The 21,516-nt window shown below is 44.8% G+C and overlaps 1 protein-coding gene across 2 annotated transcripts in view; it reads left to right on the forward strand.

Annotated features, from left to right (window-relative positions):
• The first annotated feature begins 599 nt into the window (after nt 1-599).
• ZNF26 (zinc finger protein 26) overlaps nt 600-21,516 on the forward strand; it is a 31,818-nt gene continuing 10,901 nt past the window's right edge. The window contains exons 1-4 of one of the 2 annotated variants that reach the window (XM_007181296.3): nt 600-1,030; nt 9,182-9,308; nt 9,578-9,673; nt 12,164-14,116. In XM_007181296.3, coding sequence (XP_007181358.1) covers nt 998-1,030; nt 9,182-9,308; nt 9,578-9,673; nt 12,164-13,515 — 1,608 coding nt within the window. In that variant the 5' untranslated portion in view covers nt 600-997 and the 3' untranslated portion in view covers nt 13,516-14,116. Of the gene's footprint in view, nt 1,031-9,181; nt 9,309-9,577; nt 9,674-12,163; nt 14,117-21,516 lie in introns of those variants that run through there. The other variant, XM_057526052.1, reaches the window with a different exon arrangement.

Genomic DNA, 21,516 nt, shown 5'->3' on the forward strand with positions numbered 1-21,516 from the left:
TATAATATCCTGGCTTCCCCATTTGCCTCTTTGGAGCAGCCCCTCAGAGCTAAGATGCTGTGTCTCAAGCTTAAGTCCTCAGTTTTGTTCATAAAATAAAACATAAGTCTCAACGTGTAGGTTGTGCGTTTTTTTTCATTCGGCTATTGTTTGCTCTGTCTGGGACGGAGAGTTGACATGTTCATGTCTCCCATTAGTGATGTACTTCTATTTCTCTTTTCATCCACCGTTATGAAGTTGGTAACTATTATTTGGGGCACTGATATTCACAACTGTTGTATAACCCTGTGCACTGCAGCTTGCAGCCTCACACGCTGTTCTTCTCCACTGTGTCCTCCAGTCGAAACTCTGCCCGGTGTGGCGTCCAGACCCGAGCGCCAGCCCCTGCCTGGGGACGGACTCTGCCCGCGCAGACGCCGGCAGGGGCAGACACGGTGCGCTTGCAGAAGCAGCCCGCCTGCCTTTCCCGTCAGCCTCCGCCGCTCTCCCCAGGCCCTCCGCCTCCTCCGCAGAGGGTTCTGGGAGATGTCGTTTTCTGCCGGCCGCTCCTGGTCGCGTGACGTACTTCCGCGTGCGCCGCACCCCCCGCCTCAGCGGAGTACGCGCCTAGCGGGCTGCAGCCTGCTTGGCGACTGTGCGCAGAGGCGGGCCGGGGACGTTCTTTTTCCTTGGCCGCGGAGCTGGCGGAGACGCGAAGGTACCCTGGCCCGGAACGTCCTGTGCGCACCAGGCTCTTGGCCGCCTGAACCCCCACGGTCGGTCCGGGCGTGGAGGCGGCCAGCCCGTCCTCGGTCCCTGCCGCCTCACGGCTGCGGAACGGTACAAACTCATCGCCCCGGTTCCCTCCGCCCGGGCCCGGAGGCCGCGTCCCTGCGAGGGGCTCAGCCCCGACGGGCAGGTGCCTGGTGCCCGCGGACCGTCCCTCCGTGGGGCGCGAAGCCCCTGCTGGGTGGGCGGGGTGGGAGCAGCCGGGAGACCCTGCACGAAACAGCGCGGGATGGCCAGCAGGTCCCGGACAGCTTCGTGTTGGGTGAGTCGGGACTTTCTCCCTTGCGCAAGCTGACTGGGCCGTGAGCGTGGCCGTGTTCATCCCGTGACGGCCACGCCAGGGCCTGAACTCGCGTGTTCGCCGCCGTCCGCCTGGGTCTCCAGGAACGTTCCTCGTCTTCGGGCATTTTGTGTCCGGTGCCCTGTCCTTCGGCAGGTACCCTGTTTTATTGTCTACAGCGGACCCTGAATTCTGAGGGCAGCGAGGGTTCCTCGTGAAGGAAGTGATCCTCTGTCGTTTCAGGTTTCTCACACACAAGTACGGAGTTGTCTTCGTGTCCAGCCCTTTCGGGCCCCATCAGGGAAATTAACCTCCTCTTTGTCCATTCCCTTGTTGAGATGCTCATACACCGAGTGTCTTTGTGTGCGGGGCGCTGAGACTGGCGCTGGCAGTGCGAAGGAATTACGTACGTTTCTTGCTTTCGAGGAGCTGCGGTCTCTTGCGGAGGGTGGTCGCTGGGCAGGGTGGTGGGCGGGTTCGAGGGCTCAGCCGGAAAGAGCCGCGTCGCGAGGGGAGAGGGCCAGTGGACCGGCCGGGCCGGGCGGGTGGTTGGGCGGTGAGCCAGAGCGGGCTTCCCGGCGAAGGTGAACTTCCTCGGAGCCGTTGGCGCGCTGCTCGTGTTTCCGGCCTTGAGAAAACTGTTGGAAGAGGTATCCAGGGGCCGAGCGCGCTTGTAGGTGTCCGAAGCGCAGTGCCTGTCGTCGAGCCGGTAGCTTGGGTAGGGGTTTTCAACTAACATGTGCAGATTAAAGGCGCCTGTGTTCGAGGGAGCGCGGGGTACGACGAGTAGAGCCCCAGGAGGGACCAGTAGAGGACTCGGGGCAACCAGGACGGCGGTGCAGAAGGCCTGGGGTGCAAGGGAGGTGATAGAAAATTTGGAGAGTGGTTTCTTCCCCTTGCAAATTTGAGAAAAGAGAGCTTCTTAGAAGCCATGATACGAAATGCCTCAGAAGTGTTCCATGAGGCCGAAAGGTGCCGCCTGGACTTCAGAATGTGTGGGTCTTAAGCAGCTTTTCCAGAGCAGACAGAATGTCGGGGGTGGTGCAGGTTGTCACTTACTGAGAGGCGAAGGGATTGCATGCGGCTGTGGGCAGCAGGATGTAGAGAAGCGATTAGTAATAGTATAGACACTTTTTTAGGTGATCAAGTGTGACAGGAAGAGTTTGGGTGTCAGGGGAGAAGGGATTTCACCGAGGCGGCCGGAGGGGTACAGTTAACCTCAAAATCAATGAACTTTTTGCTCTTAAACAATAACTATACAGAGAGTACAACGAGAGAAAACGTATTTGCAATAGCAATTGGAAAAGATAAAATAAGTGACCATAAGGATACAGGACCTGAATAAAGAAGACTTCACAACGGTAGAATAATATTAATAGGCACCACTCTTGGCCTAGCCACTTTGTGTGTGTGACGTCATTACACCTCACGGCCCTGTGAGGCATGTACGTCCCCATTTTACAGCTGAGGAAACTGGGGAGCCTGCCAGCTCCCAAACTAGTAAGGGAAACAAGGACACGAGGGTGACAGAGCTGAGATTCATACCCACGCAGAGTGTCCTCAGAGCCTGCGCTCTTATTGCCTCTTAGGACCTAAAAGACTTGAACAAATGTAGACAGTATTTCCTTGTTTTTGAGTGCACGTGTTTAGCAAGCCTTTATTGACTATTATGCCAGGTAATTTTCTAGGGCACGCAGGGGTGAACAAGACTGACAGGGCCCATGACCCCGTGGAAGGTATGGGAGATGGTAAGACATATCAGGGGAACATCATGAACAAAGTTGTGAATGCTCATGCACTGAGAGGCTGGGTGGCTACTTCAGACTGGCAACCTTGTCTTGAGGCAGCATTTAAGCAGAATCTGAATGACAGCTGGATGATCATGGGAGGATGGGGGCACAGAACAGGAAGCAGCTAAGTCAGTGGCCTTAAGGTGCCCTGTCTAGTGGAAAGAAGGCATGTGGCAGGAATAGGGAGGGAGCATGCGAGAGCAAGGCCAGATTGTGTAGGGCCCTTTCAGTAGGCAAAGGATCATCTGGAAAGCCCTAGGAGTTTATTACATTTTATGTTTTATTTTGAAATAATTTCAAAACTGGAGAAGTTGCAAGAATAGTATAAACTAATCTCCTGTATTGTATTAAAAAAAAAACCCTTCACCCAGATTCCCCAGATTAGCTCTATCATTCTCTCTTTACTTGTGTGTGTGTGTACATGAATTGGTATAAAGGGAACAGCCACAGAGACTGAAGTTCAGTGTTACTTTCTACCAGAGCCTCTTTCCCCTCTCCTCTGTTGTGCAGATGGGGAGTGACTGATCACCTCATCTAAACAGACATTGAGCTGGTTTGGGGCTGGGGTGCTGCTTTAGTTGCACTCGGTTCACCTGTATTTTCAGCGGGGTGTGCCGATCGCAGGCTCCTCCCTCGCAGTACTTTGTGTCCTAAGTGCCTTGAGACTATGGGAGAGTCAGTCTGCCATTCCCGCCCAGTTCCTGCACTGACCGCACTCAGCAAATGCCCCAGGGGGACAGCCTGCTGTCCAGGGGGGCATCGAAGGCTCCACTGGTTTCTCTTTCTCCTGGTGTTGTCCTCTGTCTCAGCTGACCCCGTCCCGCCTGTTCTCAGGCTGGACAAATGCCCTTGGCGAAGTAAACAGCCAGCACTCTTAGCTCACCTGGGAAGAGCTCTCCCCTCTCTGAAATTTGGTTCATTCAGTCTTCCTTGCTTCCGTGGGTCTCTGATGTTCACGAGGATTGTAATTTACCATTAATTTTCTGGTTGTAGCAGCGGTAGTCCAAATGTATGATTTTATTTATTGTGAATAAGTGTTAGAAAAGACTTACCATTAGATGAAATAAAATGTAACATCTTCTTAGCATTTTGATTGAGAATTCGTTGAATTTATAAATTAATTTGTTGAAAATTAATATCTTTATACCACATTGAGTCTACATATCATAAATGTTAACTCAATTACTCAGGCCTTTTTTTTTTTAATATAAAAATGTTTGAAATTTAGTTGATATACAGTATTATGGTAGCTTCAGGTGTACTACATAGTGATTTGGCATTTGCATACATTATGAAATGATCACCGCCCCAAGGCTGGTAATCGCCCCAATACAAAGTTATTACAGCATTATTGACCATATTCCTTATGCTGCATCCCCGTGGCTAATTTATTTTATAACTGAAGGTCTGTACCTCTTAATCCCCTTCACCTATTTCACTCACCCTTCTACCTCTGGCAACCACCTTTTTGGTCTCTGTGTCTATGAGTCTGTTTTTGTTTTGTTTATTTAATTTTTTAGATTCCACATATAAGTGAGGTCATATGGTATTTGTATTTCTGTCTGATTTATTTCACTTAGCATAATACCCTCTAGTTCCATCCATGTTGTCACAGATGACAAGATTTTGGTATTTTTTTTTAATGGCTGAGTAATGTTCGTGTGTGTGTGTGTGTGTGTGTGCGTGTGTGTATCACATCTTCTATATCCATTCATCTATCAGTGGACACTTACGTTCCTTCCATATCTGGGCTACTGTGTTTTCTTTGCCTTTGCATTTATGTATTTTATCACATGTGTAGTTTTCGTTAGGTTTTTCTCTATTTTTAAGCTTTATTCCTGAGTACTTTCTAGATTTGTTGTGGTTCTTATTACATTTTCAAGTTGGTTACTGTTGATGTATCAAAGAGCTATTACATGTTGATTTTTTTAACTGCCACCCTGCTGATGTTTCTTATCGGTTCTCATGTTATGCCAGCTATTTCTGTTAGGGTTTTTAGTCAGAAAATCAGATGTTTGTAAATAATGACAGAAGTTTCTCCTCCTTGCTTAGTGTTTATCACTGGCATTTTGCTTTGTTCCTGCTCTGCTGGGTCCTCTGGGACAGTGCTGACTAGCAGAGTTGATGTGAGCGTCCGTGTCTTGTTCCTGATTTTAGTTTCACACAAAGTATGATTTTTTTTATAGGCTTAGGGAAATTACTTTTACCTGTAACAAACTAAATTGTAATTTTTAAAAGTGTTAAATTTCATCATAGTACTTTGTTTCATCTATTGAGATGATTGTCTGATCTCCATTAATGTACTAATGTTACTTCTTTGATACGGTTGTGTTTTGTTTTTTTAAAGTTTGGACTGTCCTTTAAATTTCTGGATAAACTTCATTCATAGTTTGCTATGTATGTATGTACAGGATTTGTTTTACTCTATTAGTGTCTTTATCTAGGTATTTTTAATAAATGAGATTGGACTACAGTTTGTGCTGTCCTTGCCTGCTCTGTAGGATTATATAGGTTTGTTTGATGGGTTTCCCATCATTTCCTGGCTCTACATCAGATTAGATGTGGGGGAAATTTTCTGTTCCTTGGATGCTGATAGAACTTACTTTTAAAGATAGTGTGGGACTGTTGTCTTTATGGAGAGGGTATACCTTTGATTACTGTTTCAGTTTATTTTATGACCATGGGCTCGTCAGTCTGGTCTTCCTAATTCTTTCTGGGCAAATATTGGTTACTTTTATTTTCCTAGGAAATTTTCCATTTCTTCTAAGTTTTCAAATTTATTGGAACAAATTTGTAAATACAGTCAGTTCTGCTATCATGTTTGCTTTAAGGATGTAAATTTGTTTCAACATGATTGATATCTTAGGGAACAATGTGAGCTTTCTGACTGATTTCAGGCAAGCCTCTTTTCACCACTTGATACTAACCTACGGCCCTTCTGACGCCCAAACGTCAGGTGTTTTTCAAGGTACAGTGCCATATTTATGGTAGTATTTATGTATTTCTCAAATCAAACATGTATAAAACTGCTACTGTTTTTATTAAGGTTCCTGATTTTCTTTTTTCATGTGTGCTACAAAGGTGTCACACCCCAACCCTGTTCTTCTCATAAGCCTGAGACTTTGCATAGTGGTGGTGGTGTTGTTTTTTTTTTTGGTAACATACATATCACATTATAGCAGAACTGCTTGTGTATAGTGATCGTTTATGAATTTTAAAATCCCTTCCTTAAGAGTTATGCACTCTGTCTTGGTCATTCCCTCTTTGCTTTCTTTTCTTTTTTTTTTTAAATTTATTTATTTTCTTTATTTTTTTGGCTGCTTCGGGTCTTAGTTGCGGCATGCGGGATCTTTCATTGTGGGGTGGGCTCTTCCTTGTGGCACGTGGGCTTCTCTCTAGTTGTGGTGCGAGGGCACCAGGGCACGTGGGCTCTGTAGTTGCGGAGCTCAGGCTTAATTGCCCCACAGCATGTGGGATCTTAGTTCCCCGATCAGGGTATCGAACCCACTTCCCCTGTATTGGAAGGCGGATTCTTTACCACTGGACCACCAGGGAAGTCCCCTCATTTCTTGATTATGCTTGCCCAATTAAAATTTTTTGTAGTAGTTCCTTTGTATTTTGTTTTTATTCTTATCAAGCTTAAAAATAGCAAAAAGCTTCAAATAAAATATACTCTCTGCTCTACCCCTTTCTTCTTCCATCCTGTCCCTTTGGTCTGCATTTGCTCTTGTGGCATCTGCCTCAGGCCTTGCTTCCTGTTTCTCCTCCCCCCTGCATGAATGCCCTGGGCTTGATGTCACGGCTTCATTTTTCTCCATCACGACCTCAGACATGCCCTGTCAGCTGTCCCTCCCCGGCCCTGGCAGTCATCTTGGCAAGAGCCAAGTATTTGGATGTAAGTTAACTTTCAGGCGTTGGAAAGTCCAGGCTATACTCCAACCCCTCTTCTTCCCCGACTCAGCCTGCGGGAGATGGGAGGCTCTTCTCTTTATTCCCACTTCACTTTTTGTCCCTGTGGGAGCTCCTTGTGGGTTGGGATGGGAAGCTCCTGTCGTCTGGCGGTCAGTCCCCAGCACGACGGGGATCGCTTGGACCCTGTGACAGGGCTCTACCCTGTATTTCCACTGGCCTCTGAGGCTCCCCCAGAGTTGCACTCACTGTGTCTTCCCCGGGGTCCCCCTCTCTGCAGGCAGTGCTCTTGGGGAGGAGCCTGTTAGGGCGTCAGTCGGGGCTCCTCTAGCTGCTGCTTCCTTGTCTTCAGCCCCCATCCCTCCCTTTCTCCTTTCTCGTCTTGCAGGCTTCCCAACCTGTAGAGTGTGGTGGCCCCCAAGCTGTAAGCTTATTCAGCTTTCTGCTCTCTGGAGATACAGACTTCCCCCTTAGGGCAGCACGTCCTTCTTCTGGGGAACAACCAGGGGCTCTTAGATCCAGAGCAGGCACCTGGAACGAAACTGGCCGCAAGCCATTTTCCTTTTTTACGCTCAATACCGCAGCGTCAGGAGTGCATACCAAGAAAGAGACAAGGAGTTCTCCGGAAAGCAGAAAGCTGAATAAGCTTACAGCTTGGGGGCCACCACAGTAGAGGGCAGTGTCTTCCGTTTGCTCGGCCAGGATCCTTGCCTTCTCCTCGACGTCCTTCTCTCTCTCTCTGCGCTGTCGTCTCCACTGGGACGTCTCTGCCTCTGGCTTCACTGGATGCCTGGGACCCAACCACTGCTCCTTACCCCAGTGCTCTCACTCCAGCCCCAGGACCTTCATCTTCCACTGGAACTAGGACCCCTCCCCTCTCCGTGGCAGTCAGAATGGTCTCAGATGGGGGTCAGAGCGCACCACCCTGTCCAAGGCCTTCCGGGGGCTTCTCCTCCTGTGGAATGAAATCCAAGTCCTTACCACGTCCTTCGAGCCCTGCAGGCCTGTGCCTTTGTTTTCATGCTGCGTGGAAGGCTCTTCCCGAAGAAATCTCGGAGCCCGTTCTCACACTGCTTGTGTTTCTGCCTAAATGTTGCCTCAGCAGGGGGCTCCTGATCACCCATCTGAGATAGCGCCTGTGTCTTCCTCCCCGCCTCTCTCCCCTGAAGCTGCTGGAGGCCTGTCAGAGCACTGTCACCGCCTGCGTGCTAGGTGGCTGTGTGTTTACTGGCATCTCCCCTGCAGGAATGGAAACCCACTGAGGACAGGGACCGTGTCCGTGGTTGGTGCCTAATAAGTGCTTATTGAATGATCCCCTGAGGGTCTGTGGCTTGCTATCTTTTGGTCCTGTGAGAGGAATTTATTGTGAGCACACTGGGTAGTTCTCAGAGGCATCAAGCACCAGGCATGCAGGCCGCATGGCTGACACTGCCACAGGGCCGCCTGGTAGGACCCGCGCACCTCGGGGAGCAGATGCCCCCGCGCTGGCTCGTGACCTGCGGCTCCACGACCTGGGCTTTAGGTTCACAGTCTGTGCTGGGTGTCCCCTGGTCGACTCGGTCGTGGACCCCTTATTTTCTTGGAAGAAGCCTGGGAAGTCACCTATTTGGCACGTTTTCTTTTCTTTCTTTTTTTTTTAAAATTTTATTTATTTTTGGCTGCGTTGGGTCTTCGTTGCGGTGCGCGGGCTTTTCATTGCAGTGGCTTCTCGTTGCGGAGCGCGGCTTCAGTAGCTGTGGCATGTGGGCTCAGTAGTTGCAGCACGTGGGCCCTAGAGTGCGCGGGCTTCAGTAGTTGCGGCACGCGGGCTCAGTAGTTGTGGCTCGTGGGCTCTAGAGTGCAGGCTCGGTAGTTGCGGCGCAGGGGCTTAGCTGCTCCACGGCATGTGGGATCTTCCCGGACCAGGGCTCGAACCCGTGTCCCCTGCATTGGCAGGTGGATTCTTAACCACTGCGCCACCAGGGAAGTCCCTGGCATGTTTTCTTAATGTGCTCACTCCCACTGAGACTCAGGTGGGCTGAGCAGCTGGCCAGACGGCAGGCACTTTCGGAGGGTCAGACCTTGTGTGTCTGGTGCCCGTAGTTAGAGTCATGCTCGCCACCCCGTGCAAGGTCTTCCTGAATAGGTTCTTATCAGACTGGAAACACCTTATTTTGTCTGCATGCATAGCTTTTCATTTCCCTCTACAAGACTAAAAGCTTCTGGAGGCCAGAGTGGGCTTCACTCATCCTGAAGTCTTCAGGACCCAAAAGAGTATCTGGCACATGGAGGCTCAATTATTATTATTATTTTTTAATTCTCTCTCAAAGCAAGTGGTGGCCTGGGCACAGGATGCAGTCTGTGGAGGGACATTCTCCTTTCCTGGGTCCTCTACATCTTTTCCATGTCTCCCAGTGTAATTGCAGCCTGTGGAATGGTGTGTGTATTGTTACAGGGATTGTCGTCATTCAAGGATATATCTATGGAGTTCACCTGGGAAGAATGGCAGTTACTGGATTCTGCGCAGAAGCACCTGTACCGGGATGTGACTCTGGAAAACTATAGTAATCTGGTGTCTTTGGGTAAGTACAGCTTCTCTTTTCGGCTCAGGTCGTGAGTCATAAGTTGCCACCACTTTTTCTTTTGTTGTTCTATCCCGGGGCCTCTGAAGTAATTAATGATTATGGACTTGAGCTCTAGAGGTCATACGTTCTTAGTCCCTATTCGGCCTTCATCCCCTCATTGTAATCTTTCCCCAAGTGCAAACGAGCTGCTTCCTTTCCTAGCTCCTAGCTTCCTTTCCTAGTCCCCAGCAGTTTGGCCCACATCCTTTGTGATTTTCCCTTAACAGGGTATCATGGTACCAAACCTGATTTAATCTTCAAGTTAGAGCAAGGAGAAGAGCCATGGATAATAAACGCGGAAGTTTCCCGTCAGAGCGGTCCAGGTGGGTTAGCAGAAACCATGGAGATGGGAGGTCGGGAGTGAACCGGGGCTGGCACTCAGGGAGTGTTGTGTGCGCGAACTGTTCTTGAAGTACTTGAACCACCGGTGGACTCGGCATGAGCCCGCGAGTCCTCAGGTAAGGACAGGGCCCTCGGTTTCCTCCCGTGGCTCCGAGAGGTTGCTTTCTGGGTTAGTTTCCTTCCTTCTGGCACCTTTTTTCTCTGCCTTCCTTTCCGTAGTCATGGGCCTCGTTTTCTCTCTTGCCTCTGCAGTTAAGTCCCTCGACTTTACCCATAGTCTTTCATTTCATCCTCTCCCCTTAACTGTCTTAGGAGATTTCATTGCTTCCTTCTCTCTTCTCACACCAGTCACTTGGAAATTACAACTGTTACTTTCTTGGGCACTTTTCTTTTCTTCTTTTCTTTTTTTTTGGCCATACCGTGCAGCACGTAGGATCTTAGTTCCCCGACCAGGGATGGAACCCATGCTCCCTGCAGTGTACGTGCAGATTCTTAACCACTGGACCGTCAGGGAAGTCCCTTGGGCTCTTTTCTTAAAAGAATCCTGAAACCTAGCCTCGTCTCACCTGTATCTTAGGTGGTTTTTATCACCCTACTTTTATTTCCCTGACCCCGCTTACTCTTCCCTTTTGAGCTGTCCAGCTTTGGGCTTCTCTTCTACATTGTAACTGTGGAAAGACTCTTCTGTCCTGAAAATCAAAGCTTTTTTCCTCCCAGTGTTGTAACAGCAGAATTGCCGTCCTCCTTCTCTTTTCCTCGTGCGCTCTGGTCCCAGCTTTATACGCTTGCAGGAGAGTGCCCCTGGGCTTTCCCACTCTGCATTCTCAGTGGCAGAAATGGGAAGGCACTTCTGAAATTGCTCTTCTTCCTCCGGTTTCCCACCACTTTGGGGAGAAAAGTGTTTAGCAAGCAGTCCTGAGAAAGCAGGACAGCTACTGAGGCCCCCAGCGCAGCAGTCGTGTATGGGGGTGACTGAGGCTGTGTGTCTGACGGGTGCTGACACACAGTCAGACAGTGTGTACGGGGCCTTGCCTAATCTGGTTCCTGCCTTCACTCTGTTCACTCAGGGGGTCTCAGCTGTCCTGGCCTTTGTTCTGTTTCTTAACCATGCCATGCAGGTTCCCTTCTCAGGAGGTTTGTACTTGCTGTCCCTTCTGTTTGGAATGCTTTTACCTGGACAGCTGCTGTCCAGACCGCACCCTGCTGCTCCTCCTTTCCTTTAACCCTTGTCTTGCTATCACTGTCATCTTCACACTGTTTGGGCTTCACAGATGGACTTTCCCATTCTCTCTGCATCTCCTCTCCAACCTTAAATGTCGTCTGCTCCAGGGCTGTTTTGGCATCCCTTTTAATTTGCACGTGTTCCCTAGAAGATGTTATCCCTCACGTCATTTAATACCTTGTATGTGCTGTTGATGCCTACTTTTTACTGAGCACTGAACTGAGGTCTAACTGCCTACCTGCTTCTCCATTTGGATATTTAACTATGATCTCAAATGTAATAAGATCCAAAACAGAGTCCTTTGTTTTTCCTCCGAACATGTCTCTCTCCCAGTGTTTTCAGTCTCAAAGAGCAGCACCACCTGCTTCTCAAGTCTCAATCCAGGAGTTACTAAGTCCTCCCCTCCTCTGGGTTCTCACATCCAGTCCATTAGTACCTTTCTTAGTTCTCTCTCCAAGTATGTACACGTTGCTCAGCTCCAGAAGGACAGCCAGCCCCACCCTGTCATCCTGGACTGCTGCAGTGGCTCTTCATTTGTCTCTCTGCCCTTTTCCTATTCGTTTTTACGTAACGGCCACTGATCTTTTAAAAGCAGAAGATGAATCGAGATCCCCTCTAATTAAAGTCCTTTGGGTGAAAACTCTTTCCTGGGGCCTTGCCTAATCTGGTTCCTGCCTTCACTCTATTCACTCAGGGGGTCTCAGCTGTCCTGGCCTTTGTTCTGTTCCTTAACCATGCCACTCAGGTTCCTTCCCCAGGAGCTTTGCATTTGCTCTTCCTTCTGTTTGGAATGCTTTTGCCTTACTTTCCTTATGGCTCACTCAGTCTCTCTTTTAATGTCTCATTGTACCTACGTAAATGTCATACCTAGCTCTTCTGTATCCTGTGAATTAACTTGTTGAGTAAACTCCTGCAATAATAAAATTGGCATAAATAGATGGCATTGGCTTCTAAGTGCAGGCTAAATTTTTTAAACTTCTATTTAAAAAAAACATTTTCGATCACTGCTAATCGGCTACCCATTTCTGTAAAGGGACTTATTTTGGTTTGATTCACTTCCCCTCACCCCCATGCTTGGTTATGTGATGTGTGTGCACTTGGCCAGTATTTCTTTTGAACCAGTGTGTCAGAGGCCTGGACCAAAAGAAAAACACTCAGTACATGGCAGTCCTAAAGCCCTTTAGTTCTATATTAGGTTTGTGTTATGATTTTAAATATACGGTGTTTTTTTGTGTTTTTTTTTTTCTAGAAGGTTGGCAAGAATGGTACCAGAAAAATCAAGATGAACTCGAAAGTGTTGAGAGAAGCTATGCTTGTAATGCATTTGGAAAGCTTCATCTGAGCAAAAGCCACATTTCTTCAAGACAAAGTCTCCTTAAATATAATACACATGGAAAAAGCTTGACACAAAACTTAACTTCAGCCAGAAGCTATCTAAGACAGAATCCTGATCAGTTTCATGGGTGTGATGAATCATATTTTCTTAAGCATCAAAGAACTCATAGTATAGAAAAAAACTGTGTATGTAATGAATGTGGGAAAGCTTTTCGTTGTAAATCACAGCTCATTGTACATCTCAGAATTCATACAGGAGAGAGACCATACGAATGCACTAAATGTGAGAGAGCCTTCAGTGCCAAGTCAAACCTCAATGCTCATCAGAGAGTCCACACAGGAGAGAAGCCCTATTCCTGTATCGAGTGTGGGAAAGTCTTCTCATTCAGGTCACAGCTCATTGTCCATCAGGAAATTCACTCAGGAGGGAAACCTTACGGTTGCAGTGAATGTGGGAAAGCCTACAGCTGGAAATCACAGCTTATTTTACACCAGAGAAGCCATACAGGAGTGAAACCCTATGAATGCAGTGAATGTGGGAAAGCCTTTAGTCTGAAGTCCCCATTCATTGTGCACCAGAGAACTCACACAGGAGTGAAACCTCATAAATGCAGTGACTGTGGGAAAGCCTTCAGGAGTAAGTCATATCTCCTCATTCACATTAGGATGCACACGGGAGAGAAGCCTTATCAGTGCAGGGATTGCGGGAAGGCCTTCAGCATGAAGACACAACTCGTTGTGCACCAGGGAATTCACACAGGAAATAATCCTTATCAGTGCAGTGAATGTGGGAAGGCCTTCGGTAGGAAGGAACAGCTCACCGCACATCTGAGAGCTCACGCAGGAGAGAAGCCCTATGGGTGCAGTGAGTGTGGGAAAGCCTTCAGCAGCAAGTCATACCTCGTTATACACCGGAGAGCACACACAGGAGAGAGACCCTATGAGTGTAGCTTCTGTGAGAGGGCCTTTTGTGGGAAATCACAGTTAATTATACACCAGAGAACTCATTCAACAGAGAAGCCCTATGAATGCAGCGAATGTGAGAAAGCCTATCCTAGGAAGGCGTCACTTCAGATACACCAGAAGACTCATTCAGGAGAAAAACCCCACAAATGCAGTGAATGCGGGAAAGCCTTCACTCAGAAGTCGTCTCTCAGTGAACATCAGAGAGTTCATACAGGAGAGAAGCCGTGGAAATGTTCTGAATGTGGGAAATCTTTCTGCTGGAATTCAGGGCTTCGTATACATCGAAAAACTCACAAGTGAGAAATCAGAACGGAGTAGATGTTAGAAGCATTCTCACAGAAGCTGATCCACAGAAACCTTTAGATGGTAATAGAGGCAGGAAGTCCTAAAAATACTCTCTTATCAAATTAGTCATATGAGAGAGAGGCCAATCATATTTGGAATGAACGGGCAAAAGCTTTCAGAAGTAAGTCATACACATCTTTATACACGAGAGAATAGTTGCAGGAGTACAGAGCAGTAACTGTATCAGATGTGGTAGCCTGATTATGAAGATTTAACTTGGGGAATTCATATTGATAAGCCCTTGTAACTTTAATAAATCAGGAAAGCACTTCCCGTGGAAGCTGTGTTACATGGGGAGTTGTGTTCCAGATGTGCTGAAGAAAGTCTTGGTAGAGAGTAAAGTTGTTTTTTATTTTAATATGTAACTAGAGTAATAGCAGGAAAAGGGCAAGGAACATACTCTGAAGGTTAAGGGGTATGGAGTGAGACTTTCCTGAGTAACACTGAATAGCGTTTTAAAAATTTTTGGTATTTTATTTTTAAATGTAACTTGTTATGTTTGATAGTTTGTGGAATAACACCCTCTAATATTTTCCATATTAAATGCTAAGGATCAGTATTGTCTCTTTATTTCTTAGCAATATAACTAAAATAATGTAGTTTTTAATAAATGAAAGGATTCAGTTCTCACTCCAAATGAATTTACTTATCCAGCAAGTGGGTCTAGCAGTTGTTAAAAGGGGTGCTTCCTAAGAGCACTCACCATAATGAACATTGATTATATTTACCAGTTCAGTGTCTGTTCCCCATTGATCGGTAAGAGCGGCTTAGATCTCTCTGGAGAAATACTCTTCCTGTGTGTGTGCACCCTTGTGGTGGGTCTTTCAGGGTGTCCTTTCCACCAGTCACAGGTGAGCACTCTGCCATTGTTGGGAAATGGGAGCCTCTTTTCCCAGAGTTTGCGTCTCGATTTCAGTCTCCCATGAACCAGCAGGGAAATATTGGAACTCATTCTTCTCCCAGAATTCTACTGAGACCGTCAGTTAGTTCTTGCTGTTTTGATTTCTCAGAATAACTTTGGATACTGCCCCTTTTGAACCTGGTTTTCTGGTTTTCTGTGTGCTTCCTCATCTTTTCAATAAATATTGTTTTCTGCTAAAGTGAAGCAGAATGAGTTCCTGTTTCTTGTAACTGAAGGGCATTAACTGGTAAGTCGTTGCTCTGGAGTAGCTGTAGGTAGTAAACTGTTGAAGAAGAGCTGGGTGTGTGGTTTAGGTTTTTTCCTGAGACAAGAAGAAAATCTTTCAGATTCCTGTTTATATTCCACGGTGGATACTTTCTAGTACGTAGTATGAAATAGTGTTATTGCTTGTGTACACCAAGAACCTTGTGACCCCTGTTGGTAAGATTCTGGGAACAGTGAGGAACTACTGTCCTAGAAGAGTTTTAAATTAACGAGGAAATCTGGGGCAGGAGATGAGATGGCTCGTTCTGGTTACATCGGCTCTTAAACACAGCAAGGACAGACTTGAAGACCTGGAATCTCATCTCAAGGTAGAGTACTGAACTCAGCCATGCTCTGACATTGCTGAAATAATTGCTTACTCAGAGCTGTAGGGTTGAGATGGTGGAAATCAAATACATAGTTGGCTTGCTAAATTAAAGAGTCATCTACCTTAAGTGCGCACTAATCCCTTATGTAAACGTGCATTAGAAAAGTTGTCTCTTGATAATTGATAATTAGAGTAGTGATATCTGAGAAGAATCCGAGGACTCAGCCTAGCAAACTCGTGATGTACTTTGCACTGTATGGTCTCCACTCGGGGATATGGCCTAGATGTTGGCAAACTACAGACTGCAGGCCAAATACAGATTGCAGCCCATATTTGTATGGATGGCAAGCTAAGAAGCTTTTACATTTTAAAATTGTTAAAAAGACCCAAACTTTTATGAAATGAGAAAATTATTTGAAATTCAAATTTCAGTGTCCATCCACCAAGTTTCCTTGGACCACAGCCAGACACAATCTGGCTGTGTGTTGCTGTCCGGCTGCTTTTGCACTGCAGTGGCAGAGTTGAATGGTTGCGGCAGACACGGTATTACCCACAGTATCCACTAACTCCTGATGTAGAGGCCCTTCCCTTCCATGAAAAAGTGGACCATACCTTGTAGGAGGCAGCTTATTCTTGCAGTACCCAATGCCTCGCTGTTACCAGCTCTGTGTCCAAATTTCCTGTTCTTGTAAGGACACCAGTGATACTGGCTTAGGTCTCACCCTATGATCTAATTTAAACTTGATTATCTCTGTAAAGACTCTGTCTCTAACTTTACATTCTGAGATACTGGGGGTTAGGAATCCAGCGTCTTTTTTGACAGGATGCAATTCAACCCATAACAGTCTGCCCTCCTACCCCTCCCCACCCCACCGAATTCATATGCTTTTCACATGCAAAATACATTCACCCCTGCCCAACATCCCCCCAAATCTTAATCTACTCCAACATCAACTCTAAGTCCATAATCTCATCTAAATCAGGTATGGGTAAGACTTGGGATATGATTCATCCTGGGGCAATATTCCTCTTCATCTGTGAATCTGTGACACCAGATAAGTTATCTACTTCCAAAATACAGTAATCAGATAGGCATGGGATAGATATTCCCATTCCAAAAGGAAGAAATCATCAGGAAAAAGGGTGTTATGAGTCCCAACCAAGTCCAAAAAGTAGCAGGGTAAATTCCGATAGATGTTAAGGCTTGAGAATAACCCTCTTTGGCTAAATGCTCTGTCCTCTGAGCCCACTGGGGTGGTGGCCCTGCCCCTTCAACCCTGGATGGTGGGCCAGCCCTCTGGAATTAAAAAGGAAGCTTCACCTTCTGGAACCAAGGAAGTGGTCCCGCCCTCAGGGTCATTCTTTCCTTTGCTGTAAGGATGACCTATGTTCACAGCTAGATAGCTCTATCAGCCTGTTTCCAGCCCGTTTCCTGCCTGTAGAATCTCAGAAGTTTGACAAAGTTCCTTCATTTCAACCATTCTCTGTTCCCTTCAGTCCAAGTTGGTAGCATTTCTGCTGAGATGATTAATTGGATTCACAAGTCTTACACCCATAATCTGTTGAGCAAGCAGCATCTGGCCACATGCTTGGTGTTCTCTCCTGAGCTTGCTTTCTCGTTTTTTGCGATATGAGTAAGCTGAGATTCCAGATCTTCATGATCTAGTTCCTTTATGTTTAATAATACATTCTCAGAAGTTAAGTCATGCCTTCAACACTTTGCTTAGAAATCTCTTCAGCTAAATATCCAAATTTGTCACTCACAAGTTCTGCCTTCCATTAAACAATAGAACACAAGTCAGCCAAGTTCTCTGCCACTTTTCTCTGATTTCCAATAACACGTCCCTCATTTTTATCTGACACCTCACCAGTACTACCTTAACATTCGTACTTCTACCAACAGTGTCCTCAAGGCAATCTGGGCTTTTTCTATCAAGTACCTCAAAACTCTTTCATCCTCTACCAATTCCAAACCCACTTCCACATTTTTAGGTATTTGCTAAAGCAGCACCCTGTTTTCCAGCCAAAATCTTCATTTGTTTGCAAGGGCTGCTGTAACAGAGTACTACAAAATGAGTGGTTTAAGTAACAAATTTATTTTTTATATTTTTCATAGTTCTGGAGGCTACAAGTCTGAAGTCAAGGTGCCAGCAGGGTTGATTCCTCCTGAGGGCTGTGAGGGGAGAATCTGTTCCAGGCTTCTCTCTTCAACTTCTAGGTCTCCGTCTTCTCCCGTTGTCTCTTCACATCATTTTTCTCCTTATATGTGTCTATTTTGTGTCCAAATTTCTCCTTTTTTATAAGGATACCAATCATATTGGTTTAGGGCCCATCCTAAAGACCTCATTTGAACATAGTTATCTCTGTAAAGACCCTGTCTCTAAATAAGGTCAGATTCTGAGGTGGGGGGTTAGGATTCCAACATCTCTTTTGGGGGGGAAACAATTCAACCCATGACATTCAGCAAGGAAACAGGCAATTTGAACAACACTCTAAACCAGCTGGACCTAGCAGACATGTGGAGCACTCTACTCCACTGCAGCAGACTCCCCAAGCACACATGGAACTTTGTGCCGCACAGACCACATACTAGGCCACAGAACAAGCCCCGAAGGACACTGCAAGCAGCTCTAAGACACTGGCCAAAACTGGGACCAAATAAATAATGATAACAGGTTATAACCCAAAGAATAAAATAACAATCCATATATCCATAATGATATATAGATATATAAATATAAACAACTAGGGAAGAGGGGAAAACTCTTTTAAAAAGTTGAATATCAATAAATATGAAAGGAAATGACAGATTAGAAAATCACCATTTGGTAGCCAGCACAGTAATACTTGTTTTAGTCAAGAATCATTAATGAATGCTAAAACTGGGTGAGTGACAGTTTTTTGGTTTTTTTTGTTTTGAGTGATAGTTTTATGAGAGGATATTTTATTAGTTTCAAAACATCTGCCCACAAGATACTTATTAATTACAGTTGGAAAAAGAGAAATCTGGCATTTACCACCTTAATTAAGCAATCAAAACTAATATTGCCACTACAGGTACAAACAAATATCAGGGAACTGTTGCTATAATTCTCTGAGAAGGACACAGTGTCATTTCTGTAGTATTCCTGCCCCAAATGCATAACCTGAATCTAAATTGTGAGGAAATATTTAGCAAACACAAGTTAGGGCCATTTACCATGAAAATGGCATGCACTTTAAAACACGTTGAGGTTGTAGAAGAAAAAGGCTGAAAGGCTGCTCCAGTTAAAAAAGAGCTAAAGAGACAGGGCACTGCACACTGAACCCAAATTTTGTTTCTTGGACATTATCTGGGCAATTGATGGACTTTGGATAAGTTTTGTGTATTAGGTAATAGTACGGCATTTATGTTAATTTCCTCATTTGATAATTTTATGGTCACTAGGTAATAGAATGACCTTGTTGGAGATGCTGAAGCACTGGGGAGTGTAGAGGACTCACATCTGCAACTCATGCTCGTACCTTTCACGAAAAATATGTTCTTTTATAGAGAAAGCAGACGTGGTAAAACATTAAAATTGGGGAAGTATAAGTAAATGGTATTTAGGAATTCTTTACAATTTTTTTAAAATTTTATTTTATTTATTTATTTTATACAGCAGGCTCTTATTAGTTGTCTATTTTATACACATCAGTATATACATGTCAATCCCAATATCCCAATTCATCACACCACCACCACCCTCCCCCCACCACTTTTCCCCCTTGGTGTCCATACGTTTGTTCTCTCCATCTGTGTCTCTATTCCTGCCTTGAAAACCGGTTCATCTGTACCATTTTTCTAGATTCTACATACATGCGTTAGTATACAATATTAGTTTTTCTCTTTCTGACTTACTTCACTCTGTATGACAGTCTCTAGGTCCATCCACGTCTCCACAAATGACCAATTTTGTTCCTTTTTATGGCTGAGTAATATTCCATTGTATATATGTACCACAACTTCTTTATCCATTCATCTGTTGATGGTCATTTAGGTTGCTTCCATGACCTGGCTATTGTAAATAGTGCTGCAATGAACATTGGGGTGCATGTGTCTTTTTGAATTATGGTTTTCTTTGGGTATATGCCAAGTAGTGGGATTGCTGGGTCATATGGTAATTAGATTTTTAGTTTTTTAAGGAACCTCCATACTGTTCTCCATAGTGGCTGTATCAATTTACATTCCCACCAACAGTGCAAGAGGGTTCCCTTTTCTCCACACCCTCTCCAGCATTTGTTGTTTGTAGATTTTCTGATGATGCCCATTCTAACTGGTGTGAGGTGATACCTCATTGTAGTTTTGATTTGCATTTCTCTAATAATTAGTGATGTTGAGCAGCTTTTGATGTGCCTCTTGGCCATCTGTATGTCTTCTTTGGAGAAATGTCTATTTAGATCTTCTGCCCGTTTTTGGATTGGGTTGTTTGTTTTTTTAATATTGAGTTTCATGAGCTGTTTATATATTTTGGAGATTAATCATTTGTCCGTTGATTCGTTTGTAGATATTTTCTCCCATTCTGAGGGTTATCTTTTCGTCTTGTTTATAGTTTCCTCTGCTGTGCAAAAGCTTTTAAGTTTCATTAGGTCCCATTTGTTTATTTTTGTTTTTATTTCCATTACTCTAGAAGGTGGGTCAAAAAAGATCTTGCTGTGAATTGTGTCAAAGAGTGTTTTTCCTATATTTTCCTCTAAGACTTTTATAGTGTCCAGTCTTACATTTAGGTCTCGAATCCATTTTGAGTTTATTTTTGTGTATGGTGTTAGGGAGTGTTCTAATTTCATTCTTTTACGTGTAGCTGTCCAGTTTTCCCAGCACCACTTATTGAAGAGACTGTCTTTTCTACATTGTATATCCTTGCCTCCTTTGTCATAGATTAGTTGACCATAGGTGCGTGGGTTTATCTCTGGGCTTTCTATCCTGTTCCATTGATCTATGTTTCTGTTTTTGTGCCAGTACCATATTGTCTTGATTACTGTAGCTTTATAGTATATTCTGAAGTCAGGGAGTCTGATTCCTCCAGCTCTGCTTTTTTCCCTCAAGACCACTTTGTCTATTCGGGGTCTTTTGTGTCTCCACACAAATTTTAAGATTTTTTGTCCTAGTTCTGTAAAAAATACCATTGGTAATTTTATAGGGATTGCATTGAATCTGTAGATTGCTTTGGGTAGTATAGTCATTTTCACAATATTGATTCTTTCAGTCCAAGAACATGGTTTATCTCTCCATCTGTTTGTGTCATCTTTGATTTCTTTCATCAGTGATGTATAGTTTTCTGAGTACAGGTCTTTTACCTCCTTAGGTAGGTTTATTCCTGGGTATTTTATTCTTTTTGTTGCAATGGTGAATGGGATTGTTTCCTTAATTTCTCTTTCTGATCTTTCGTTGTTACTGTATAGGAATGCAAGAGATTTCTGTGCATTAATTTTGTATCCTGCAACTTTACCAAATTCATTGATTAGCTCTAGTAGTTTTCTCATGGCACCTTTAGGATTCTCTATGTAGAGTATCATGTCATCTGCAAACAGTGACAGTTTAACTTCTTCTTTTCCAATTTGTGTTCCTTTTATTTCCTTTTCTTCTCTGATTGCTGTGGTTAGGACTTCCAAAGCTATGTTGAATAATAGTGGCGAGAGTGGACATCCTTGTCTTGTTCCTGATCTTAGAGGAAAAGCTTTCAGTTTTTCACCAATGAGAATGATGTTTGCTGTGGGTTTGTTGTATATGGCCTTTATTATGTTGCGGTAGGCTCCTTCTATGCCCACTTTCTGGAGAGTTTTTATTCATAAATCAGTGTTGAATTTTGTCAAAAGCTTTTTCTGCATCTATTGAGTTGATCATACGGTGTTTCTTCTTCATTTGTTAACATGGTGTATCACATTGATTGATTTGCGTATTTTGAAGAATCCTTGCTTCCCTGGGATAAATCCTGCTTGATCATGCTCCATGATCCTTTTAATGTGTTGTTGGATTCTGTTTGCTAGTATTTTGTTGAGGATTTTTGCATCTATATTCATCAGTGATATTGGCCTGTAATTTTCTTTTTTTGTAGTATCTTTTTCTGGGTTTGGTTTCAGGGTGATGGTGGCCTCATAGAATGAGTTTGGGAGTGTTCCTTCCTCTGCAATTTTTTGGAAGAGTTTGAGAAGAATGGGTGTTGGCTCTTCTCTAAATGTTTGATGGAATTCACCTGTGAAGCCATCTGGTCCTCGACTTTTGTTTGTTGGAAGATTTTTAATCACAGTTTCAATTTCATTACTTGTGATTGGTCTGTTCATATTTTCTGTTTCTTCCTGGTTCAGTCTTGGAGGGTTATACCTTTCTAAGAATTTGTCCATTTCTTCCAGGTTGTCCATTTTATTGGCATAGAATTGCTTGTAGTAGTCTCTTAGGATGCTTTGTACTTCTGCAGTGTCCATTGTAACTTCTCCTTTTTCAGTT

This window comes from Balaenoptera acutorostrata, chromosome 13 (genome assembly GCF_949987535.1).
Source record: "Balaenoptera acutorostrata chromosome 13, mBalAcu1.1, whole genome shotgun sequence".
Taxonomy (NCBI): Eukaryota; Metazoa; Chordata; class Mammalia; order Artiodactyla; family Balaenopteridae; genus Balaenoptera; species Balaenoptera acutorostrata.